The following is a 26,505-nucleotide window of genomic DNA, read 5'->3' as shown; positions in this document are numbered from 1 at the left end:
ATGAGTGATGGCAGGTGATGAAGTTGAAGCTTTGACTGGCTGTTGAGTCATTTGGTTTTAGTGTGAGTTAGAAATACTGAGCCTTTCGATTTCTTAACTGTAGCAATCTCAAATTCTCCATCTTGGTAACTGCTAGCAAGTAGCAACCAACAGCGTACCTGTATTTCGTTATGAATTGGAAAATGTCTCATTGATGTATATCACCAACTAAAGTCTACATCCACTTTCCATACATACAGTTCCAGGTACTTCTGCAGTTTAACAGCCAGGAAAGCATTCACACCATCTCTCTTCACAGGAGTTTACCAGATAGTAACATGCATGCTCTGTTTATTAGTGTGAACAAGTGAAATTTGGAACAACTCAAGTTTTGTTATACACTGATTTGTATTTATTTTCATTGTGGCCTTTGTGCATCAACATGTAAACATCTTCCCCACCCCCCACAATTAATAGCCCCCACTAAAACAATTGTACAGCACAGTTTGATTTGCTCTGAATTGTATGGCTTCCCACGATAAAACACTTTAAACTTTTGTTTTTTAAAAAAAAAGTAGAACTTCAAAAAAAAGGTTTTTTTTAAAAAAATAATTTTTGGTAGCCTGTGTTGGAAGCAAATAACTCTTGAAGTACATTTAGGCACAGTCTGGTAAGTAGCTGCCAGAACGAGTGGAAGGAGTTCTCTCACTTGTCTCGCATGAGTACCATTTCCGTCAGCTGAATGAGGGCCTCTCTCTCAGGTGATGGCCGTAGTTTACTGATCTCTCTTGTAGCTTCATGGCAGTAGCGCTGGGCGAGGTAGGTTGTTTGCTGCACGCCGTCACTCTTTATGTAAGAAGATAGTTAAAGGTAATGGGTAACTGGTCAGCCTACCTCCTGCCAAATTTTGCCGCTTTCAGTTACAGGGGAAAGTTTTAAGGTCAATAAGTACCCTGAATGCTTAATTATATTCTGGAGTGGAAGGGAAGAGGATTCATTCTATATTCACTGAATATGCATTGAATCCTACATCTCTTCCTCAAAACTTCAAAATACTAAAACTCATCCATGCTAAACTTAAGTAGACTTACAAAACACTGCTGGTATTAATAACATACTGTTCAATAGGATTAGAAACTAATGGTTTAACCCCTCCCCTCCTGCCCTAAATAGAGAGGTAGAAGAAAACATGCTATCCTGAAAAAATAGGTATTAATTTTGCACAATTATTCGGTCTTTTCAGACCAGAGTCAATTAAAACTGATATTGAGTATACACTGCAGTTACAAGACTAGTAATTATGTGCTGCTTACACCAGTTGTTGGATACAGCTACTCTTCAGCTGCAGGAACTGAGTTAATGCATGAGCTTTTTACCTTTATGTGGATTTTATGCTATTGGAGGGGAAAAAAAGCTCTTTGTGCCAGTAAGACAGCTGAAGAGTACTAATGGTGTATGGTACATAGCATGCTACTAACATGTTACGTGAAAATGCAGCCCTGCTATTTTACTTTAGAGGCAATGAATTTCAGACTGACTTCAGCAGGGACAGCACTTCAGGAATGAAATAGTTGGTATCAGTCCTACCTGCAACACGTATTTCCGAGCACGTTCAACATCTCCTGGCTTACTGAATCGTCTCATTATCATAGCATTCATTTCTGGAAACTAAGCACAAAGGGAGAAGGTTTTGTACCACTTATGAGTTGTTTTCTGTGTAGCTGCCTTAGCCATGCTAAGGTCAAAAAGAAACCAAAGTACAGACCTCTTCCCTGCCACTCTTGTTACTACAGGTATAGATAGGTTAATACCTGCAATCTGCATAAAACTGTAGTATAGCAAAGCCCAAGCATTTAAAACTTAAACCGGCTGGCTCTGTTGGCTGTTGTGAAAGTTAGCACCAGCCACTTCATCATGCTGAGCAGATGAGCCAGTGTGGTAATTTCTGATGTGGCTATTTCCAGGTGTATAAGCTGGTTCAGGTATTCTTACTCACGCATGATGGTTGGTGTTGGCACACTTCGAAGCAGCACCTCTTCCCCCACATGTACAACAGAGAACCCGGGAGGTTTGTTATATCTATATTGCACAGTTCAACCTGTAAAACCCTTCATGATACCTTTGACTGTTACATCCATTCCTATGGTATTTTATATACACAGGCTCTGCCTGCAGAAAGCTCAGGACAGATTTTTAAAAGAGAAAAATGGCAACTATAGTGTATTTTGTTTTCAGTCATGTAGAATTTGTAGTTAGTACTGCATACTCAATTCCCTACAAATTGAGTACATAACTGAAGTCTGTCTGAGAAAGTCACTGCATCACTTACCAAAACATGCAGGCACTTTCTTCAGACAGTCCAGAAATAGAAAAACCTGGTGCTTAACAAACACTAAGGCCACAAGTCAAGGCAGCTACTCTGCAGAAGAATTCTTTTTAAAGGAAAGAGGTGTTTGTTCATCCTCTCTGAAAGGGTTATAGTCAAATAAAGATGATTTTATCACCATACACTTGTAAACAATGATCTGCTTTCCTTGCACACCTTTGGTTCTGAAACTGGAGATCTACAAACTTGTTAGGGAACAAACACATAGCAGCCCTCATTGTTGTGACATTTCCCTATTACTCATAGGTAGTCTTCTTGGAAGATACGTTTAGAAGTTCATTGGTGACTCATACTTGGCTTTCTCTAGATCCTAGTTTTCTTCCCTTGTAATGACAATTTAATTGCAATGCTCAGATAATCCATTTTCATATTATATTCACAATCATATAGGATGCATATGCTTTCACTTTTTATATTTAAGTACTAAAGGATATAAAAATCCCCAAACCTGTAATGCAAAGCTGTTATTAGCAGTTCTGCAGATTTAAGGGGCAGTATCTAAGCATTTGGCAGGAATGCTTATAATAAAAATAAACCTTCATTCTTCAGCTGTATTAGTTTAACAGTGGCTTTAGACTTAGTATATACTAGTGTATTTCATTAAAAAAAATGTTTGTTGGTGGTTTTTTTTTTTACTGAGTGAACTAACTTTAAATACCGAATAAAGAGGTCTCACATCAAGCTAAACATTCTTTTTATAAAGGCCTCTCCTTAATACTCTAATGCACCAAGATGTATTTCAGAGGGAGGGGAGAGGACAAGAAGAAAAGGCGGCTGCCACTGAAGAGCTGGAGCACATTAAGAACTAAAGTATCTTTGTCAAGAAGACAACGTGAGGATTACCAAATATATTAAAGGGTAATAGCAGTAATATTAATTTCAAGAGAACAGACAGCCTATAACTAACAATTACATTTTGGAGTATCTTCAAGTTCTGGCTCAGGAGTTTTTATTCTCAGACATAAATAGATGAAATAATTTTTAGTAGCAGCACAGATAAGTGTCTGTTGAAGCTCCAAATTTTTTTAGCACTTATACTTTGTTTATAGATCACTTAAGGCTGTAGTGCTGTTCTTCCAGTTTCTTGAAAACAGCAGGAAATTTGCAGCAAAGAAGCCTTCCAGTTAATGCAGAAAACTTTGCAAGATGGTCAAGTTATCTTTCAATGCAAAAACGTATGCTTCCCATCTATCAAAGATATAAATGAGGAAAAGCATTTAAAAGTGACCTACAAAGAACAAGTAAGATTTTAAATTAGAACTGACAGATTTTCTTTTCTTGTATTTCCACATTATGAAGTCATTCATCTAATAAAGCTAATTAAATGATAGATGAAGTTGAAAGTCAGAGACAGCCAACCCAAACAAGTGAGTAAAAGAATAATTTTAATTAAAAAAAAAAATTGGAATATTCAACGCCCACAAGTCAATCAGTGTCACCCATTCTCTGCCAAAATCAGAGTACTTGCAACACATCCTTGTTTCTCTCTACAAGTGGCTTTAACACACAAACACACAATTTCACAGTGGCATCCTCTTTCTGTACCTGAGTCTCTGTTCTTTAGACGACCCCAGTTGCTGATGACTAACAAGATCCTGCTGCTTATCAACAAATTCTGAAATAATGATTCAAGAACAAGTTTGTGAATGCTCCAGATGAGTCTGTGGAGAGGCACTGAGAACCTGGAGGAGGTTGTTCTTGGCATGCATTCATCTGCATTCTTAAGCGGCTGATACTCTTTGCTTTCCTGCCTTTTCTGCTACATGGGTTTCTAAATGCCCAAAGGATGAGGAAACAAATACATGAGTATGTTCCACCTCCCCCCACCTCAGGCTCTTTAAGAAAGAGGGGGAAGTAAATGTCATAAAGTTGTTGGTTTGTTTTGTTTTTTAATTATTTCAAACTGTTCCCATGTCAAGTTCTGAGCAATTCCAATGGGAGATCACCGAGCTCTACTGGAACTAGTTGTGCCAGTTCTTGTACCATGCTGTGAAGCCTGGTAGGAAGGACTGCTTTCTAAGTCCCAAATCATCTTTCCCTGGGTGAACGAGAAGTTTGAGCACGGTGTATTAAACCAGTTTGTTCCCCTTTTACAGATTAGCATCAACTTTAATGTTTCTTTTGGTGCTGCTGGCACTTCTGTTTTCCTTGTACTCCTGCAAATAATTTTTAAGCCACTAAAGATCTTGACCAATTTTAAGCTTATTTTATTTATGATACTCCTTTTTCTCTTATCCAAACTACTACTACATTTACCTGCAGAACGGAAAGCTTCCCACATTTGTAACTGGATAAGACTTGAGAACAAAGAGATGAAGAGATCCAATCCAATAAATACAGGTGCCCACTTAAAAGCTAGGCAGGAATTTAAGTTCTTGCCCCACGATGGATACAAAGCCCAGAACTTGGCAAAAAGGCTGAAGAGATCAAGATGTCTCAGGAAAGAACATAGGCAAGCAGCTACTTAGGAATGACCTGCAGAGAACATGCAAAAACTCTCTGAATACCCGCCCCTCTGCGAAAGTTAAGCACTTGAACTGGCGCAGCAGACTAGTGCTGCTTTTGATACAAGGGCCTACTGGTAAGAGGACTTGCGTACGGAGGTGTTTCTCAGTTGGAAAGAACTTGCCTCTGCAAACTAAATCCAGCAGATCTTGAATGCACTGATTTTTCACACATGCCCAGGCCATGCTCATCACTTAACACTGTAGACTTGTGTTTGAGCTGGACCTGCATGTGCGCTGTGAAGAGCAGAGTACGCTTTTTGTTTTGGGGAAATAGGTTCCTGTTGACTTACCTGTCGACAAGCAAACAACACGGGGCCTGTGGCTAATCCAAGCTTGAGATCTGCTGCTGTTGGTTTCCCCAGATGGTCGGCACACGATGTAAAATCCAGCACATCATCTATTAGCTGGAAAAAGATAAACACACAGATTATTTTAAAACTTTTTTTTTTTTAACAAGAACTAAATACAGAGTAATCCTTGTAAAGAGAAGATTTATAGAAAGGATTAAGACAGTCCACTCTGATTTCTAAGACAGTTTGGAAAAGTTTAGATTTTAGATTCCCTTTAGTTCAACAAAAGCACTACCTGAAAAGCTATGCCAACATTTTTTCCATACTGGTAGGCAATCTCATGAACTTTGGGATCAGGGCAGCCTAGAATTGAAACCTGAAAAGAAAAAAAAAAAAACAAAAAACACAAAACAAGTAAATAGAAAGCTTTAGTTAGCATCCACGTTTAGTCTCTGACCATAGGTGTGACATACCAAGCAGAGACAGTAGGGATCTGGGAAAGGAAAAAAAGCTGACTCAGTAGCACATTCTTGCTTATCTCTGTTCATGGACACACACAAATAGCCAAGCTTATTAGAAAACAAGGCTGAACAGCAGTGCAGTATTAAAAATATATTCAAGTCTGGAAAGAGATTAGCTTTATTAAATATTTATCAGATTTAGAAATTATAATGCAAGGATGGAGAGAGAAGAAATGTGGATGCACTGCACACACAGGCTAGTAGTCATATAAAGTCCAGTGACAGGGGAATTAAATTTATTACATATATAAATGAGCCAGGGGATGATTGGAGGTCAGAACAGATAAATGGACGTTACATGTTCGTAAAAGATCCACAAAACTGGATCTGTTGCACCCAGTATAGGGGGGACAGTTGAGATAAGGATGATTATTTTTAAGGGTGATGTTAAATCTAACTGAATTGCTCAGGAAGATTAGCTGATTAGCTTGCAGACAAAGGTATCCAGGGATAATTAGTGGCAAAGACAAGACAGGGAATGAAGAAAATACACCAAGATAGACAAAAGTATCACTAAACTGAGGTAAACAAATTAAACATTGTAATTGATAAAGTAATCAACCACTTGAGAGATACAAGGTTTGCTGAATAAACTCCACAAAGCTAAAATATAGGGCACAGATTAAGATTTGAGAATTAATATCTTGCCTCAGAATAAGGGCACTTATGCTTTTGCATTTATGTATTGATTATACACTTTGCAAAACAAAGTTGGTTATATTTAAATACACAGATTTACTTCAGCCTTCAATAAAGCAACAAGGAACAGGGGGCAAAAATCCATCCTGGTTTACTGCAGAATTCCACATCTGCTGTGACTAACAGCAGCGAAGATACATTTTATTTAATGTAAGACTAAAAATACATGCTAGGAAAACCACATGACATAAAAATATGTATGTGTGTATATATATATAAATTCTTCTTTAAGACCATGTAAGGTAGGATCATTAAAAAAACCCCACCAAATAAAACCCCAAACTAAAAGCAAGTCCGGTAGTAGCTTTGAAGGTGAACATGAAGATGGAAATAAGAAACAACATTATAACCTAATAAATGCAATGCAGCTCGCACAAGATTAGAGACTATTTCATGCATCAGTGCATTTTGTAACTAAGCATCAGAACACTTCCTAGTCATAACCTGCATCCATGGATAATAGTTAAAACCCAGAGGAATCTGGATGCCCGAGGCATTAACAGCATCTCACACTTCCCATTTTATTTAAAAGAGGAGTATAGTATAGCAGGAAAATGATGCTACTTATATCTAATCATACAAAACCCTGAAGGCTATTAAAACAGAGTAAACTGCAAATATGAGATATTTAAATAGACATTGCTGGGGACTATCAGACTAGAACATTTTGCCTTTTATCCTCCTTTTGATGCTCGTCTCAAATAGCACTATTTGCCCCAAAGAGCTAACATCATCTACTGCTATACCATGCCTAGCAAACTTTTGGTTGCTTCTGTAATAGAAATCAAATAATATCAGCAAGGCTGGGGGGCTGCATCTACCCTGTTTCAATGTAATCTTTAACTACCACCACATTTCATGTGAAGAATTAAAACATGGAATTCAGTAGAACAGTGACAAAATCCTGGTTAATGGCAAAGGGTCAGAGTGGGCACAAGTTGGTAGATGGGGAGAGGAAGTGCCATGTAAGGAGAAGAGCTTTCTCATTTAATCTGAAAGGTCAGAGCAGAGCTATTCCTGTAGGTGGACAATCTTCCAGGGATGCAGACATTACCTATATAAAGAATCACAGCAGTACACATACATTTAAAAAACAGAAGTGTGAGTTACAGAATGTAACACAAGCAAAATTCATCAATGCAAAGTTAATTCTTGCATCTTTGCAAGAGAAGACCATCATAGCTCCTATTCAGGATATAAACATTTCTGAAGACAAAAACAAAAAAAAAAAAAAAAACCAAAACAGGAGACTGATATGCCTATTGCACCTCAAGTGAGCAACTCTCTGACCACGACCACACCACAAACCTGCAACATGACTGGGTCTTGTCCTGAGTTCCCTCAGGACCCCATTTCTCAAATTGCCTTTGTGGATTATTGCCCCCATCTGGACACTCACTGGGATGCAGGCAGGCAGCCTTGTCACGGTCAGCCTGTCACTCTGAGAGCCAGGAAGTTTAACTGAAATCATACTGGGATAATAGCATGTATTTGCAAATATAAATCAGGATAACAGTGTCAATGATATATGGTTAAATGATAAAGCTCACCCTCTGAAAACATCCTATAGCTCCAGACTTGTTCTCCGCTAAATCCTGATGAAAAAATCCTTCCTAATACCAAGTGGAACAAATTCTTTAGAAAGGTCCTTTTGAATTCAGTAAAGCAAGTCAATCTGCTTGGCATTATTTCAAACACACTTTTTAAAATAAAAAATGGTTTCTATTGTTTTATGTTACATGAGAGACTATAAACCAATCTTGCCTCTTTACTGAATTTCACATCCATTTCACATCCAATATTCTATCATCAGCTCTGAGTAGATACATCCTGCTCTGTTATTTATCATGTGAGAATACGGCAGCTGGAGTTGAAAGCACTTGCACATCTATACCAGTGCCCTGTAGGGCAGAGAGGAAAACCTGCTGCTGGGCAGGGATACATTTTAGAAAGACTGCAAGAGATCTTTGCTCGCACACTCCTAGATTTGTGGACACCATGGAAAGGAAAAAGGCTCTAAAACCTTCCCCTTTGCTAGCACTTCTCCTCCATGCCCATCTCCTGAAGCAGTCAGGATCCTGCCTTCTCATTCGTGGCTCATCCACCATTTTTCCAGACAGGAGCCCTGTTCCTCTTTCCAATGGAATCACAGAATAGTTTAGGTTGGAAGGGAACTCTGAAAGTTATTTGGTCCAGCCATCTGCTTAAAGCAAAGCTTACTTCACAGTTAGATCAGGCTGCTTGGGGGGCTGTGTCCTGTTGAGTTCTGAGCACCTCCAAGGATGAAGATCCCACCCCCTGTCTGGGCAGCCTGTTCCAGCATTTGACCAACCTCATGGAGAGATTTCTCCTAATAGCTAATTGATTTTTTCCATAGTAAAACTTGTCCTTTCACTGCGCGTCTCTCCACCCTCTCTACGCTCTCCCCTTGCATAGCTGGAGACAGCAAGAGGATTCCCCTTTAGCCTTCTCTACTCCAGACTAAAACCAGCCCTTGGCATATCATTTGCTCCAGCCCTCAGCCATCATGGTGGCCCATCGCTGAACTCACTCCACAACGTGAATGTCTGTCTGGCACGAGGGAGCCCAGCCTCAAGGTCTCACATGTGCTGAGCAGAGGAAACCAGTCGCTTCCCTTGATGTGTTGGCTATGCTGGTAGCAATGCAGCCCAGCATGTGCTTATCCTTCACCGCTGCAGGGCATGCCACCGGCTTTTCCTCCAGGCTCTTCAAATCCTTTTTGGTAACTACTCCTGGGAAGGGGGTTATGAAGGCCTACCTGGGAGAGGAAGGTATCTACCCAGCAGGAGCCCTCCCCACCCCCCCAACAGACAACTATCTTGTCCTGAGCCTGCATTTTCATGCTTTTGACCTTTTCTCAAGTACTTGTTTATGAAGAATTGTACTTTTACAGAAGGGAAGATTATCTGCCTGAATATCTGTGATATAAATATATGCTATGGAAAAGCATAAATATATCTTTTCCATAGCAAGCATTATGAAAAAATACCCCCAAAGGAGTTAACTGTATTTTAAATAACAAATAAGGAAATTTACTGGCTGACCATAATATCTGATGATGATGCTGGTATTACCCTACATCTGTCATTGGACTTTCTTCTAGTCTGCATGCCTAGCTGGACTGGGGAATTGATCTTGCTGGTGGTGGTCAGAAGTCTTATTTTCCTAGACATCAGTTCCACACCCTGGTAGGTTTTTCTGATGGAGCCCTATGCACACACCAGACTACGAACTAGTTAAAGCAGGAGCTCACAGGTAGATCCAGAGCTGCAGACTACTCCTTTTCTCCAGTCCCTAAGGCAGACCTTCCATACACAGCCTTGCCTTACACAAGAAGGCTGCATGCTTTCTCCTAATAGAGAAATCAAGAATCTCTAGTGCAACTTTACACTTATCTCAAACAAGCATGATTTAATCCCTCTTCTGAAAGCATGCTATGCAAAATATAAACAGCTTTATGAGGGTTAGGAATTCGCATTACAGCAGGATAAAGAGAGACAGAGAACCTGCTCAGCTTATTTTGCCATCTCCAGCTTGCCTGATGACTAATAGAAATTCCACTTCAGCTTTATTGTTTCTGAATTCTTGAACCAAAGTCACCTCTCATGTTTCTCTGAAAAATGTCTTTCAGTAACTAGGGCTTCAGTGACCCTCTGGGCCATCTGCCACCATTTCCTTTTGCAGTGTATTACTTTGACTGCAACTTTGGTAACATTCTCCTAAGCAGAACTATTGTAGAAATAAACTGGAGACTGGGATGGCTCTAACATCTTTAACAGACTGTTCTGTCCATACAAAAATTATTTTGCTAACTTAAAGGACTTTTGATTTAAATGCAGTAATACTTTAGCAATGCAGAAGGTATCTAATACAGTGACTAGACCAGTGTTGACAGACTACCTATTATCTTATTGAGACATTTTTCCAGGAATAATCTAGTCTTTCATCTCTAGGCATGACGCTGTTGAATTCTAAGATGCCACCCGAACTTGACATCTTCTTTCCAGTTAATACTTTTATTTGTGCACAGAAACAAAACACTGTTTTTTCCTATCATTAACAGCAACTGAACTGCTTCTAATGACACACTAGCCTGGTGGTAACTGATGTTCTGAAAACCAATAATCTCTCTCCTTAGCTTTGTCCCTGAAAACAAGATGTGAATATCCCTTGATTCCCCAATGGAATTTCCTTTCAAGCTAGAACTGGTGATCCTGCTTATCATTTTCACTACAGAAAACAGAACTCCCTTCTGATTCCATCCTTTTCCTTAGTAGCCAAAACCATGTAAACAAACAAACAAAACCACAAACCAAATCCCAACACCCACCCCCCCAAAAAACCCCAAATCCCAAACAAAAAAAAAAAAAAATCCCTTTTCGCTGCTATCAGCAGAGTTCTCCTAATCCATGCAGAAATAAACTGAGGGAGACATATACACACAAGTCATCGCTACTGTGTGCTGTTAAGTATGGTTTTGCCATAAAGACAGACCTTTCTCTTGTTTCCCCTTTATTACACAAACTGTACTGCACATAAAATTCCAGCAATTCGGCAATGGAACAACTCAGAAAAAACACTAGAAGAAAAGCAGCCAAACACCCCCCTCAGCAGCACCACAGCCACAATCTGGAGGGAAGTGCTTAAATCCTTAACTCTTGTGACTTGTGAAGAGGTAAAAACTCAAAATAGCAGATTTGTAAGGAGAATCCACCCAGTGGGAAGGTGATTTATTCTTCTATCTGTGAAGGTTGTTTTAGGAAGATTGTCAAAGTGAATATAAAAATGTGTATTGTTTTATTGGGGTAGCAGAATAACGTGATGCTCCTTACTAGTCCAACTGCCCGTTAATATAAATGAAGATTTGCAAAGGGAAATTCTTGCCAGGGTCACATCGCCCTTAATATGAGCAATCCAGAAGACATAATTTCTTTCCTCCAACTAGAATGAAATGTATTTGCCCTCCCCACAAAACCTGTGTCTCTCATTCTATGTGGTCCTTTTGATTTAAGCAATTTTCAACTGCTGTCTATTGCACAAATGTACTAGTTGTCTGAGAACAAAGGAGGATGACTAACACTAGCACAGATTTTTAGTCTAATTCTCTTAGAAGTCCTTCTGACTATAGCATACACCAGCTATATCACCTTTAATTAAAAAAAATAAATTTATAACTCTATTTTGGGGTGAGATTATTGCCCACCTTCTCCATTTTCTGCACTAAAACTAAACATATTTTTTGAGTAAGAACATCATCTTGAATCAGATCTTTTTGTAATGAAGTAACAGAACTGAATGACAGATAGGGTTGGAGATAGCAATTGATAATTAAAAACCCCAAACAAATCAAGAACTACATGCTTCTGTTCTTTTACAATGTTATGTAGAGAATACACAATTAATTGTTTCCTCCCACTGTTATCATTTAAGGTCCCATTGAGCAGCAGTAAGTGGGACCAGATGTCAAAGGCAACTTAAATTATAGGCTCAATAATTATCAACTGAAATTAAAAACACTGTCTTAAAGTTGCAGAAATGTCAAAAATTAAAGGCTGATACTGTGAACCTTATTTTGATTCACGTGAGGATAACAATAAATCTGTGTATGAATATAAAACAGAAAAGAAAGAGTGAAAACCAATATTGGAGGCTACACAGCTGAACTGTGATAAAATGCACAATCTCAAACTCATTCCCATTCTGGCAGAATACCATTTAAGGGGTTTGCTTTGGAGGGTCTCCAGAGAAAACAGCAATAACTAGGAGTTTAGCTGTGAAGCTTACAGTATGGTACATTAACTTTAGAAGAGACAGACGTACATACTGCTTTACAACTGTTTGCTATAAGACTCGCAGTCTTCTTAAAAGTCTTCTCGAGGTAGTGAGCAAATCTCTCATTCTCATTTTCCTTGGAACCCAACTGGAGGAATTCACCTAAAAAGTTGCACAGATGGGAGTTTTAATTTGTGAGTTTACTGCTTAGGCAAGCAAATCTGAAGATAAAAATAGAAAAAGACCTTACCACGCACCAGATCTTCAATCACCTGAGTTAGAACAGAGATGATAGTAGTGTTTCCAATTCGTGCTAAAGCTACAGAAGCAGCTGAAAGGATGAAGTCACCAGCTAGAACAGCCTAAGAATAAAAAAAAAATTGATCTTTTAAGTTTCTCCTATAAGTGTTAGTACACACAATACAATTTCCTTTATTTGGCAGGTCTACTCACATAAAGCACGCATATCTCATTGTAACAGAGAGAAACCAGAAGATAACCATATTAAAATTTCAACCATTTTTGGAATCCCTTAGAGTGCTGTTTATATTTTCCTATATAAGCACTGTCCTCCCTGTACGCAGTATCTGAATACACATTTGCCTGTGAAGTTTTTTTGAACATTATTTCTCTATTTGACCATTCCTGTTGTGACTGTTATGCCATGTCAGCTCTGAGTTGCCATAAGTTCTGATGTGTCAGCAGTTATACTTGTTTCCTTGCATTTTCTGATTAAGACCCTCCCTTTTAATGCTCTGTGAAGAAACACCTTTCAAAAAAATAAAAAAGAAAATAATAATGCTGACTGAAAACCTTTTTTGCTTTTACTACTGAATCAGAGTAACACACAGTGTTCCAGAGAGGTACAAGTTCAAAGTATTCCAACAGCACCGCAGGAACGGCAGAGGGAACATAAAATCAGTAAGAATCACACTACAATCACACATTATCTAATGCTTCCAACAGTTCAGAAAAGGAACACACATTTGTCTTACCCACAACGTGTGCACACCCCTTCGTACTTCTTCTGGCATATCCCAAGACTGTGCCTAGGGATAGTAATGTGACAAAATCCTAGGTATTTGTGTTCTGCAAGTCTTGCACATAATAACAAACTCACCTTCCTCTCTCCCCAGATTTGATTGACTGTCATTTTTCCTCTGCGAGAATTTGCATCATCAATAACATCATCATGAACTAGGCTAGCTGTGTGGATCATCTCAGCAATTATGGCCACAGAGCGCTGGCTTGCTTGCACCTCCCTAAAATAAAAAACAAGAACTGTCAAATAATTAAATCAATTGTAGGTGCTACGATACACTGAAAGAAATCTCTACTAAAAACAAAAAATGTTTCTCTGAAAACAGCTGTTGCAGCTTTTCCATAGTCTGAACCCCATCTTTCAAACCTGGAATTAGGAAGACAAGAGAAAGTAAGGTCACGTTAGTGCAGTAAGTGCAATGGGACATTTCTATCATTATCAGGCCTGTTTCTGCCTTGCTGCATTAACAGTACTGCAAAACTCCTGAGTTACTGATTCTAATCCCTCTAAATCCAGACTGCAATAAATAGCACAGCATCAAGGATGCTTGATTCCAAGGAGATGGAAATCTGGAAAATAGCAGAGAAAAGAATGCCAGGTAGCTTTGTAGATGAGTTAAGTTTTCCTTATCTCTGTATTGCTCTACCTTACAAGACAGGGCATCACAAACTCTGCAAAGCTGGCTAACTCTACTAACCAGCAAGCTGGAGAGATCAGCAAGCACAGAAACCTGTATTCTACATTTGAAAGACATAACTCATGGATCTTATCCTCAATGTTATCTGATTACCTTAAGACCTCAGAGGTTCTTCAAAAGCCTGAGGAATTAACTGGAATTATACTGCAATCACTTTAGGACTGTAAACACTAACTACCTAACACTTACTGAAATTCAGCCTTTGGGAAGATCTAACACTGATGATTCAACTCTCAGTAGTTCGCTCCTACTTTATTTTTTAAACTAGGTGAAAAGAAGGTAATGGAAAAACATAGAAGCAATTATCTAGGGAAAAAGGTTGGCAAAATGAACATAAAAGAGCCAACCTAGCTCACACAAAGGACTATCTACCCTAGTATCTAACTGCCACTGCCTTGTTCTAGTATCTATCTTTCTCTCTTTTTCTACCTGTTTTCATCATGGGTTGCCGACAGGATCCCAGGAATGACTATGCCAGTCATCCTTGCCTTACAGCTGTAACAAGCCCACATGGACATTAAAAACCCCCAAACCCAACAAAAGGAAAAACCTCAAACCAATAACAAAAAAAAACCTCAACAAAACAAAAAATTACTTTTATATATAGATACCTTACTTCTGGTATACAGACAACAGAGCAAATCACACTATTTTCCAGCAGAACAGAAAAAGCACTGAGAGAAACAGAAGATAATAATTTCAGCTCAGCTGAAAGGAATTTAAAATCTTCTTGCATTGCCTATGTCTATTAAAATGTAGTGATTAATCACAAAATGAGAGAACATCTTGCAGTCTGCTGACATAACACTGCGTTCTGACACCTACCTCTGTGCAGAACTCTGCATTGCTGTCAGTGGGAGTTCTACATCCTGAACAATAGCAGGATGTGTGGCTCATAGGCTGTGAAAACGTGGCTTTTAAACAACAGAAAATAAGAGCTGGAAACCTTCACGGTTGTTTGAAGGTAAGTTTTACTGTGGACTAGTACTTTTGTCAAATGCTAGTTCAGTGTAAGTAGTTTTCCAAAATAAACTATTGTTACTAAGTAGGAGAACTTACCTTCAAAAAACTGTAAAGGTCTCCAGCCTCTTTCATGCACTGGTCTCCTTTTGGGGACTCCCTTTTTCATTAATTATGTCAGCAGACTGGACTTCCTGCTGGGAAGTAGCAGTAAATGGCAACACTCACTGACACACCAAAATCTTTCAGTAGTATGAAGACAGCATAAGGACAGACATTTCAAAAGCAGATTTTGAAAAGTTCTGCATTATAGTGCATTTCATCACAGACAATGACTAAAAATGGCACAGGAATGCTCATGGTTCATGTGTCTGGTTCCCAGAATGTTGTATCAAATGTGCTAATTTAACCTGAAGGGTTTTTAAAAAACTATTATTTCTGCAAGCTCTCAAGCAAGGTTCTTCCCATTGCTGGCAAAAAATTTTGCAATAGTTTCCTACAAATGTCTTATGAGAGTAATAGTGAATCAGAGCATGCCTATTTTTACGGAAAACACACAAGAAACGGGATCCTTCTCATTCCCTGCCATTTTTCATTCTGCTTCGCCTGCAAAACAAAAGCAAAAAGCAGTAACTCTAGTCAATAGATAACTGGGTCCCAACAAGTCCAGTAAGTGGAAAGATGCCATTTTTAGATCATTCTCACAGTAAAGGCACCCCAAGATTATATATATTTACACAAAAATTTTATACAGCTTTTTATCTTTTTACACATGCATTATATTAATTTTTAAGTCCTTGATCATGTTCTGGTTTACAGTAGGACCCCCTGCTTGATTCTGTGACAAGCTTTTATAGACCTACAGTACCCTGAGGTCTTTTCCATTACAGAACTTGTTTCATGTACACTGAACAAGACCAAGGCTGATCTTACAGGTTAAAAAAAAAAAAAAAACAACCAAACACACCTCTCCCTCCAAATATCCCTCTTCAAAGAGGGAAAAAAAAAAAAAAAAAAGGGGAGGCAGGAGGAAGAGGAACTCAAAACAGTATTTACACTTTGCAACAAACAGCTTTGCAATGTGTTTGCCAGTAAGTCAATATTTCCAGTTTAAAGACAGGAAACACGCAAAAGAACTTGCAAAATTTCTGTGTTATGACCACACTCCTCGAAGTAGGTTTTTGCTCTTGTCCCTGTGGTTAAAAGAACCACAGTCCCTGTGGTTGAAAGAAACAAACATTTCAGAAACAGCCTGTGACACAGAAGGGCACTGCAAACTAGGGGAAGCATAGAGAATGGATGTGTTAACAGGGGAGCAAGTTACAGAACAGCTGAAAACCAGCAAACAGTACAGGCATCTGACAACCATGGTTTGGAGGAGTGAAAGAAAAGAGGACTAAGGTTGCTGGCATATCCTCGTATCTTTAGGAAATATTATTCTATTGAGTTTAGCCAAGTCATTACATTTAATTATTTCTTGCACTATTCTGATGAATTTATTTCCCTTTTTCTTCCCTAAATCTTTTGTGCTCACTAATTTCTCTATTAAGATGTCTCTGTTTCCTTGACCTTCTCTTCTTTGTTGGTCTCTCTCATTTTTGGTTGCAGAAATAGAAGTAAAAACTCCTATTTGCAAACACCTCTGGAGAATATACCCTAAACAGAAACATTAGGTCCAGTCAGGCTAAGTGATAATTCTGTGAAATTCTGCACATAAGTATGTGAAGAAATGCCAGAGGATGTGTGAAATTGAGGGTTTGCATGACCTCAGCTTAAACTCTTTACAACAATTCTCTCTCTTGCACAAAGGTAAGTTGCTATCATTAAGGAAAAAGCCATTGCCCAAGGGACCTAAGGACTCAGGGTTGGACTTTTGACACTTGGATCTTCAAGGGAAAAAACCCAACATACCAGCACAGAACAATTTGAATGCTTCAGACACTTATCTTTTTTATAATAGTTCAGATTCTTTTTACAACTGTCATTCTCCTTAGTATGACAACGATAAAGCGACTTCACTCTAGAAAGACAGTTAACTTGCTGAGGGCATTCTAAATAGCTAGACTTCGTCAAATCTTAACAGAAATGATCACATCACCTAACCTGTAAGCAGAGCTACCTGGGTGTAGCTACCAGCTATTCTGGTGGGGCTCTGTGAAGACAAAGAGGTCTCTGTGGACTGCTTCCTCAGATATGACCTATAACCTTGCAAAGTTGCATCCTGTTATTTTAACAGCCGAACAAGGAAGAGTATTACCTTTTCTACTAGTACTGCAGAAAAGAAAAAGGAAAAAAAAAAACCCCAAGAAACCCCAAAGAATAGGCAAATGCCTGCTGGGTCCAGCAAGTTATATGACAGTTGAGAATGGCAGCAAGGTAAAGCAGAAACTCAACATCGGTAACACAATCTCCAGAGGCAGAATTAAAAAAATGCTAGGGATGAACAGCACAGGATATTGGCTCACCCCACAAGTCTACAGATGTTGCAGCCAGTATCTTTGATTACATATGTGGGAACCAAAGCTTCAACAAAGCAAAACAAGCCTGGGAGAAGAATCAATATTAACAGAGGAAAAGAATGATAAAATGCTTTAAGGGAAATGACAAGTTGAAAGAGGAAAAACATTTAAAAAAAAAAGTCAGGAGAAGCAGAATGGAAAGTATTTTTTTCCCCTCAGGTCTATAGCAGAGTAGCAGAGTTACAAATGTGCAGTGTTTCCTTCTCTACATACACAATTTTCCTCACAAACAGTAAAAAGTTGGAAGAACAATTTGTCACCTAGCAGCAACGCTGCTTTATGAAGCAACAATAATGACACCAGTATCAGTGTGAACTGGAACTATATGTATAAACAAAGCAGGTATAACACAGCCTGCTTCAAGAAGCTTAAAAGCAAAAGAGAAGAAAATGTCCATAAAACTTCATCAACTCACAGTCAGTGGGGATCCACAATACAAAAGTATATTCTTTTGGCATGGCCTACACAACCCTCAAAAGACATTGGTCATCATACATGAACCAAAAAGCAGTACACTGAAGACTAGTATAAACATATGTGAATTTTAATCACAATCATAGGCTCAGAGAAAAGTGGCACGAGGCAAAGAAGAGGAAGGTAAATACCCTGGGATTTCATTCTCTTCCTTGCTGAAACATTTCTGTTCTCCCTACTCAGAATTTCAGCCTAAAAACATGACAGAGATAGTGACTCAGTCTGTCCTTATACAAGGAACATTCAGATTAATGAGGACGCTTTTAAACATCAAACATAATTTGGAGGTGCTGACAAAAACTGCAACAGATGTACAAAAGCTGCCAAATGACACTGGCATCTATAAACCAGAGCACTTATGCTGAGGGTTGGCTACTGCAAAGCAAACACTTGCCTCAGGCATATGTGGCACTTGAACCCTGAGATCACGCTTCTTCACTGGCATAGGGGAGGTCTGAAAACTGGTCCTGATGGTTTCAAGACAGCATAACGCATGGACATGAGTATGTCCATGAGCATATCCGTATGTCAAAAGACAGCAAATATTCTTTGAGTTTCTTTCTAGAGGTACTTCTTGTCTTTGATTCACTGCTCACCTCCTACACTACATGACATCAATTCCAGCCTTCTCAGTATTTCATATACACTACATAGTTTCGTTCATAGGCTTCTCATGCTACACACTAGAATGAGATAAAACTATTTTCCCCATTATTCTGACTAGAAGGATTCTCCAAAAACTCACTGCCTCAGGTGTTAAGAGTCTCATCCTAAGTTTCTACCCTCTTAGCAACATTGTCCTTTGTCTTAAATAGCTCTTTCACCCCTGTTCCTGATAAATTTGTAGACCCCAAGTCCTTCATTCTCCCTGATTATCTTTGCAGTCCATCCCTGAAGCTAGCTGGACTCATCTTTTTTGGAACACAAGGATCAGACATGCTGATGATTTCACAAAGTGCTATACAAGGGTATCAGCACTCCCATAGCTGAACTTGGATATACTATGGATATACTATACATGCTAGGATTACTTTAATGTTTTTCACAGAGAAGGTGGCTGCAAATAACATCAGGGTTACGCCTTAAAGGGAGCCTCCAAGCTCAAGCAGAAATTTTTGGTTTATTGTGCTTCCTTTCATTCCACCATGGATGGCAACGGCCAGTCACCAAGAATGATTTTGTCATCAAAAAGTGCCATCATCACACTCCTACTTTTCACGTCAAGATTAAGCCAATGGGTGCTGTGACAAAGGACATCCTTGAGGGGTTTCACAACTGTTATTGTTCCTTTTGCTACCTCTAAGACAATGGCAAGGAGCAGTACTGAATGGAGAACAGAATCAGGCTGGAGTGAAGTTCGTTAATCCTGGACAATGTTTTCTTAAAAACAAGAGGAATTGGCACACACAGGACAGGACACTGCCAACTAGGTTTTGCCTTCTCCTTTGAAATTATATTCATATAGGAGGAGGTATACTGGGAGAGGTGCCATATCAAGCAGCAAAATATACGCCATGCTCTGAGGTAGAAATCAAGTCCAACAAGCCACTAACCGACTGCTAAGGAAAAAAAAAAATGATGCAAGAGCTGGGAGAAATCCCTTAAGACTGATAAATTAGCCTAGAAACACTTCTGGCAAGGGACCAAGGATTTCATATTTGAAATTCTATACGAGGGAAGACTGGAAGAGTAGCTCTAAGGCAGAGAACACTCCAGCCAACACCTTTCTTCAAAATGCAAACATTACAACTGATAGGAACATGTGGAGAGAAGCATTTGCAATCAGCCAGAACAAGGAGTGATAGAGAGTACAGGGCAAGCATGATGTTTTGCTCAGTAAAAACTGCTTTCAAAAGACAACTTGAAGAACATGAGGATTACACCAGCTCTAAGCTTAGAATCTTACATTAAAGTTTAGAAACTTGCTCCTAGAGGGGAAAAAAAAAATCTCTGACTGTTTTGAATGTCTCACAGCTTTGAAGATAATTATACCACCTGTTTAATGGCTTTTCCGCATAATTACCAAAAAAGCTATTAAAGTCTTTTCTGTAGCAAAGTTCTTACCTGTGACAAGAGTTTAACAGCTACAGGAGTAGTTACAAATGAAAAATACTTTTAATTAAGTTCATACAGTTTCAAGGAGTATTACAAGTTCTACCAAAGCATTTAAGAAGCTAAAATTGACTAAAAACCTTACAAATATTAGAATTTGGCAACACTATTCATCCATCACCAGTTACAACTGCAGTATAGTCCACAATTTTACATGCGAAAGCATGTAACAAACCAAGTAGTTCCTTTTGCACTGCTAACTACAAAAATACAGCTTCACGATGGAACTTAAATTCAGGTTTTACTGAGGAGCTATTTATTTTCATAAAGTTGCTAGACAAATTTTTCGGGAACACAAGATAGATAGATTTCAAATATGATATATGTCCATATATCTAAAAGTGACCGACTCACCTGGAATTATTATGGTGAATGTTGCAAGCCCTTGCCATTAGCACCACAATCATTGGTCGAAAGGCCTTTCCTTTCCCATCAAAGTAATAATCACACATTTCCTTAAGTTCTGCTGTAGATACAAGTAATTCCTATAAAAAGGAAAAGAACATATCAGCATAAAAGCCACAAAGCCAATCTGTTTAATGTAAGCAAAACAGCATGCACGTATAAGGTTATTGCTCGCATTCATTCCACCCAATGCAAGCTGAAGTTGTTTTTAAAATTACTATGATTAATCTGAAACATAAATGATGCATTCCAGCCATGTAAATCAGGAGGAAAAAAAAAAGCATTCTGGTTCTATAAGACATGTAGAAATGCTCTCTTTGCCTTCAGTTTAAGTTTCAGACAGCTGTTCATAAACATAAAGAATATTCTTTCAGTAACTGTCCTCCAAAGCGATAGTTGCTATTAAAATCAGAATCATCACAACATCCCAGAATAGTCACCAAAATCCCTCACCTTTTTAATATCTTCATAGAGATTCTTCAAGTCTTTTCTACCAAGTTGAAAAGGGTCTTGGTATTTTTCATCACTAACTGTCTTACTGCAGCTGCACAAGTGTGATGCACTGGTATGATGAAACCTGGCCGCAAGGTTTTCCACAAGAGTAACATTGTTAAAAGCAAACTTTCCCTGATTTCCCAAACAGAAATATTTCAAAGCGTTTCCTCCTCCTCCCTTCCCCTCACACAAAATTTAACCAAATGGCTAAAATATAAACTGAAGGCATCAAAACACCCTTTTCAGCCGGCTAATAAGGTGCAAGGACAGCACACCTACATATCCATGATCACAGACTTTTAGGAGCTGGCAAACTGCAGCATTTGGCAAACAATAACACCACCACCCCCCCCCCCTTAACAGAAGTCTTCTGAGACACATAAAAATACATCGTGCTCAATGTATTCCTTTTGAATATACTATTGATAGCAGAGTGTACATTTGGGGATGAAGCCTTCATCTTCCGGTAACACAATAATTCTGTTACTTTCTTCCCTCTCCTGTACACTTCTGGAAAAATATTCCTGACTTGGATTTGAAAACTCTCCTTTGCAACACCCCACTACATGATAAATTATAAATTAAATCAGTACTTCCAGGTAGCATGATGATGCTATGTAAGTTCATCACTAAAGGATGAAATAAACACCTGGATGCATTAAGATGCATTAGACTTAGGCCTGATTTTTTTTTTAATGTTCCCTGTAGTTGAAGTTTATGCTGCCTGTTACATTTATTTTTTCAAAGTGAACCATACGGGTTTTCTGAGGGCTTTCTTGCTTTGCCCATTGCTCTCCAGGATGGAGGACTTAGATTCAGACTCAGCACCATAGCAACAGTCTACACAGAATTATCCAGCTATGTACTAGAGTGAATAACCTTATTTTCAAAGTTTACAGCTCACAGGTATAACTACCCAGTTCACTCAATAACGATGTCTTTACCCATTACACAACAATATGAATCTCCAACTTACCTCCAAAATATATTACAATTTTTTGGAAATGACAAAGGTGAACTTCTTTGGATAAAGTGACACATCTGCACGAAGAAAAATCAGGGTTAATTTAACAGAATTTTAAACTGACAGAAAACATTTTATTACAAAAAGACAGGGGTCTGTTCATCAGCACTGTTCTATTTCTCCATTTTAACAACCCAGCAGCAAAGGGAGTCTCAATCTCCCTCCATATCACATGAGATATAACCACCAGTATGTAAATTAGCTTCTGACTTAAAGTGACTCTTCCACTCAGGAGCGTTGGACTTTCTCCCCTCACAGGAACAGCCCAGGAGGCTTATCAGTTAACTTCCCAGAACTGCTCTAATGAAACCTTGCTTTTGCACTCATGGAAGGTGCAATTTTCAAGCGTACTGTGTCTTGCAGATAAATCTGGATGGCATCAGTCAAGGCACAGAGAAAAGGACAAAAGGTGTTTCCGCAAACTACTACACTGACAGAAGAACAAGTCCTTGTTTTCCCTGAAGCAATTTTAATTCAGGTTGCTTCTTATAATAATTTACACCTGCACATTTTCCCTGCTAGATATAAAGAACCTAACCTCCAAACCCAGAAATCTTTCCAATGATCTCTCCCTGCTGATTGAGTCCAGGAGCCTGGAAGAAGGCGCAGTCCCAGGTACACAACTCCAGCAGAGACAGACTGAGAAAGGAAACGCACCTTTTGCTCTGCTCCTGGAATTGCTGCCAAGAACTACCCAGCCCTGCCCTAGAGTGCACACTGACTCAGGGGCCCAAGCAGGCTGACCCAGCCTGAAATCATTGCAATCCACCAAACTGCCTCTCCAAAAGCCCACACAGAAACACTCAAGGAGACCTAGAACTGGAGAAGAGTTCCCCCAACTTGCTCCTCATGCCTCAGTGTCTCCTGAAGTCTCTCTCTCTCTCCTTGGACGCAGGAAGAGAAACAAGAGCACCACACAAGGCTCCAGGGCACCCTTCCACCCTCCTTGTGTACAGGATGAAAAAAGGCCAGGCAAGGAGACAAGGGAGGGAGAGGAACCCTTACTTAACATGGATTTGCAACTCACTGCTGCCTGACTTCAGTGCCCAGCCCTATGGCTGAGACCTTCGTAAGTTTGCGCTCTCATACCTCTCACTGTTTTCTGCTGTTAAAAAATAGCTGACCTTTTCCTAATCTTCCTTTGGTGAGGGCACAGACTCCTTTACACTGCTGCTTAACACTGGAAGACTGGGTCATACACGATGCTGCACACATCAGAGCCAGAACACTTTACTGCAAGTCAGAAAGCACACTGGCCTTCTGAGGAAGGTGTAAACAAATACAGTGGGAGAACTGCCCCCCATTACAACTCATAATGCTAACTTACACAGAAACACGTTGAAAATCTCGCAGTAACGAGTATCACTTTCCCTGCTCCCACCTAGAGAAGAGTCCGAGAGGTTCTTCCCCACACTGGTAATCAATCCTGCCCTGAAAACCCTTAACCCAGTATTTAACCTTGCACCGAGAACGCTCCAGCCTCCTGCAAGCCCCCCCTCACCCCGCGCTCCAGGCAGGGAACTGCCCACCCGCCACCGGCCATCGCACACCGGAACAGCCTTCGGGCCTTCGCGCTTCCCGGGCGGGGGGGAAGACGTGGGCTGAGAAAGGCCGAAGGAGCCGCGGCCCCGACGGAGGGCAGCTGTGACCGCCCGACCCCTACGCCCCATTCATTCCCGGTGACCTCCAGGCGCCCGCCGCCGCGTCGCACTCACCGCCGCGCTGGGGGCCGGCGGCGGGGTGCGGGAGCCGGGCCCCGGCGGGCGGAGGCGCGGCAGGGAGCCGAGCGGCGGCGCCCGGCAGGAGGAGCCGCCGCACCGCCACCACCAGCGCAAGGCCATGGTGTCCCCCAGCCCCGCCGCGCCGGCACCGCCTTCCGGCACCGCCGCGACCCGGACGCGGAAACCCAGCGTCGCCGTCACCCTCTGGTAGGGGTGCCGGGAAGACATCCGGGCAGGCGGGTAACCCCCCCCCTCCCTTTTCGGCTTTCCGTTCCTCCCCTCGCCTCCTGCAGCTCCCTCGGAGCGCCGAGCGCGGCTGAGGGCCGGACAGGAGAGCGGCGCCACCTGGCAGGGCCCGGACCGGCCACCGCACCCGGCTGTGGGACAGCGCTTGGGCCGCCGCCGTCCTTCCCCGGGGATCCGGCTCTGCCAGCCCGCCTGGCGGGCGGGTGGTGGCGGGCCCCGGCCCAGTCAATGCAGGGAGAGCGGCTTCAGCGACAGCCGCTCAGTCCTTCCCGTTCGGAGGAGGCCCCAGCTCTCCCGTGAAATCTCTGTGAAGAGATAAGAGAGGAGAGCTTTTTTTTGAGAGGAGGGAGACTTCAAGCCGGTTTCTTACGTGACTTGGAGAAGGCGAGGTCTGGGGGGCATGTGGTGGCCCCCCTGGCTGGCCGCCTGGCTGGCGTGGGCCTGCGGGGCCGGGGCTGGGCGGCCGGCCCTGCTCTGTGCCTCCCGCGGGCTGTGCCGGGCTCCTCTCGGCCCCAACGCCTCGCACCCCGAGCCGGGGCACTGCCGGAGGCGGCGGGGGGAGGCTGACCTCTGCGCATGGCCCCTCTCCTCAGAAAGCCTCCTAGGTACACCCTGCCGTGCCCGGGTGCTTTGGCTTGGTGGGTTGTGGCAGCTACTAAAGCAATAACTTAGTGAAGACCTTATACACACAAGTACTTACTGTTTTTTAAATTAAAACTAGATTGGCCATAAGGAGCTTTCCTTTCTTCCTTTCTTGTATTAGCAATTTATTGTAATGGAGAGATGCGTGCGTCCCAGTTATGTGCTAATGCAAAATTGATACTCTGACGCCTGATTTGAAGTACGTATAGCTTTCAGGCATACAGAATTGCCTGTAATAATAAAGTTAATTTATATGATAACATTATAGAAATAATATCTTCGGGTGATACAATTACTTGGGAACATTAAGAAATAATAATCAGTGATAAATCTTGTGGCAGCTGGCTGTAACAGGATTTGTCATTAGAGGTATTGAGAAACTTGGCTAACAGCAAGTCTCCAGAGATGCTAACTAACTTACCATTTTTACAATACGGTGACTGTGAGGTACTGCAGTTTTATAATTAACACAGAATTGTAAATTTGTTGAAAGAAAAATCCATAAAGATGTTAAAACACACAGTATTAGTGCAGTGTTTTAAAACAATATTTGTCCTTTGTTACCATGGATCAGACTGCAGAGTCGGTCTGAAGGAAGAATGAAGCACATCTTTTGAGTACATATGCTACAGCAAGAACTGCATCTTCTGACTCTTTCGTTTGCTGTTTACATTACTTAGAGAAGACTTCAAGCTGGTTTCCTAGGTTACTCGGTGATGACCACTATACCCCAGTTACGGGTGCACAGTGACTTAATCTGTTGCACTACATCATTCAGCTGTGGGGGTAGCTGAACTTTTATGTCTCATGCAAATATCTTTTAGGGTTGCATATAATTGAGTGCAATATAAAACTACCCTGAGACTGTTCTAATCACAGTTAATTGAGTCTGCACTTAAATACGTTTTAGATCTTAAAACTAGCATGCCCTACCATTTTTTTTAACTGCAGAATTCAATCCTTTTCGAAAATCCCAGACAGAAAAAAAAACCTGATTTTATTTGGGCTTCCTTTTCATGCAGGCTTATATACATCGTGGTAAAGAGTTGGGTTTTAATTGTTTCTGAAGTATTTTGATTGGATTTAAGAGGAAAGCTATTAGAATAATATGATTAATTGTTTTTTAAAAAAAACATTTCTTGTCTGTTTGATGTTGACAGATCCTTTTCCAGTTGACGTGATCCAGGAAAATTATGTCCGTAATGTGAGAAACTGCATTTTTTCAATTGTCTATCCTACACCTTTTAAATCTAGAGTTCATGTTGTAGCTGTTTCAAAGGTTGGCTATTATTTTTTTCTTCTTCTCTAATTAGTAGGGATGGTTAATATGTGTACTAAAATATATTTTAATATTCATATGCTATTTATTGTGAAAGCAGCTTATCAATATATACTTTAAACAAGTAGAACATTTAAAACATATTGTGAGATGTCTTTTAATGGCGAAATCTGTAGAGAAGACACATTAATTACCACTGAAAATTTGTTCATATTCAAGTACCATCTGTATTATTTTTTTTCTCCAGGAAGTTCTTGAAAATATTTTGGATCTTGATATATCTGTCAAAGGAACATCTGACTTTCTTCAGTTCGTCAGTGGTGGGAAAGTGATAGTTGGGTCTGTTCCATTGGCCCATAGGTATGGGGGTCATCAGGTAACTATGGCATTCATTCTTCTGGGTGGAATTATGTAGGTCTTTTCATGTGAATTACACCTTGATAATATCTGTAAGTATATGAGTACATGCCTGTGAGTATATAAACACTTATGAACATTTTGATTGCAGATTTGTTCTTCGTAAGGGGCTGCAGATGGAAGAGAGCTATAATTCTTTCATGGTACCATGTCTACTTTCTTTGCTTCTGTTTATGCCAGAAGCAAATTATCTTTTTACCCTCTGTTAGCTGCAGAGTCTGCTCAGCACCCCTGCAGCCTGACAAGCTCTGATTCATGATAGATATTATCAGCTCAGAGGAGTGAAGAAAGACAGAA

The 26,505-nt window shown here is 40.4% G+C and overlaps 2 protein-coding genes across 7 annotated transcripts in view; one reads left to right on the top strand and one right to left on the bottom strand.

Moving 5' to 3' along the window:
- Positions 1–368: 368 nt before the first annotated feature.
- On the bottom strand, positions 369–24,363 carry PDSS1 (decaprenyl diphosphate synthase subunit 1). 4 transcript variants are annotated; one of them, XM_054817283.1, is made up of 11 exons: positions 24,241–24,363; positions 21,856–21,920; positions 20,838–20,961; positions 20,334–20,464; positions 13,296–13,437; positions 12,426–12,537; positions 12,228–12,337; positions 5,458–5,538; positions 5,163–5,276; positions 1,567–1,647; positions 369–825 (listed from the first exon to the last, which is right to left on the bottom strand). In XM_054817283.1, exons 2-11 carry the CDS (start codon positions 21,918–21,920, stop codon positions 685–687), a joined length of 1,101 nt encoding a protein of 366 aa, XP_054673258.1. In that variant the 5' UTR covers positions 24,241–24,363; the 3' UTR covers positions 369–684. The 4 variants fall into 4 exon arrangements, with proteins under 4 accessions (XP_054673258.1, XP_054673257.1, XP_054673259.1 ...); XM_054817282.1 differs by lacking the exon at positions 24,241–24,363 and adding an exon at positions 23,619–23,813; XM_054817284.1 differs by lacking the exons at positions 20,838–20,961; positions 21,856–21,920; positions 24,241–24,363 and adding an exon at positions 14,974–15,071 and having other exon boundaries at positions 20,334–20,462.
- LOC129203170 (protein adenylyltransferase SelO-like) overlaps positions 24,271–26,505 on the top strand; it is a 22,282-nt gene continuing 20,047 nt past the window's right edge. For 2 of the 3 annotated variants that reach the window (XM_054817280.1, XM_054817279.1), the window contains exons 1-3: positions 24,271–24,475; positions 25,673–25,791; positions 26,039–26,167. In XM_054817280.1, coding sequence (XP_054673255.1) covers positions 24,271–24,475; positions 25,673–25,791; positions 26,039–26,167 — 453 coding nt within the window. The remainder of the gene's footprint in view (positions 24,476–25,672; positions 25,792–26,038; positions 26,168–26,505) is intronic. The other variant, XM_054817281.1, reaches the window with a different exon arrangement.

The sequence above is a fragment of the Grus americana genome, chromosome 2 (genome assembly GCF_028858705.1).
Source record: "Grus americana isolate bGruAme1 chromosome 2, bGruAme1.mat, whole genome shotgun sequence".
Taxonomy (NCBI): Eukaryota; Metazoa; Chordata; class Aves; order Gruiformes; family Gruidae; genus Grus; species Grus americana.
The sequence above is the reverse complement of the archived record's forward strand: the minus strand, read 5'-3'. Positions and strand labels throughout refer to the sequence as shown.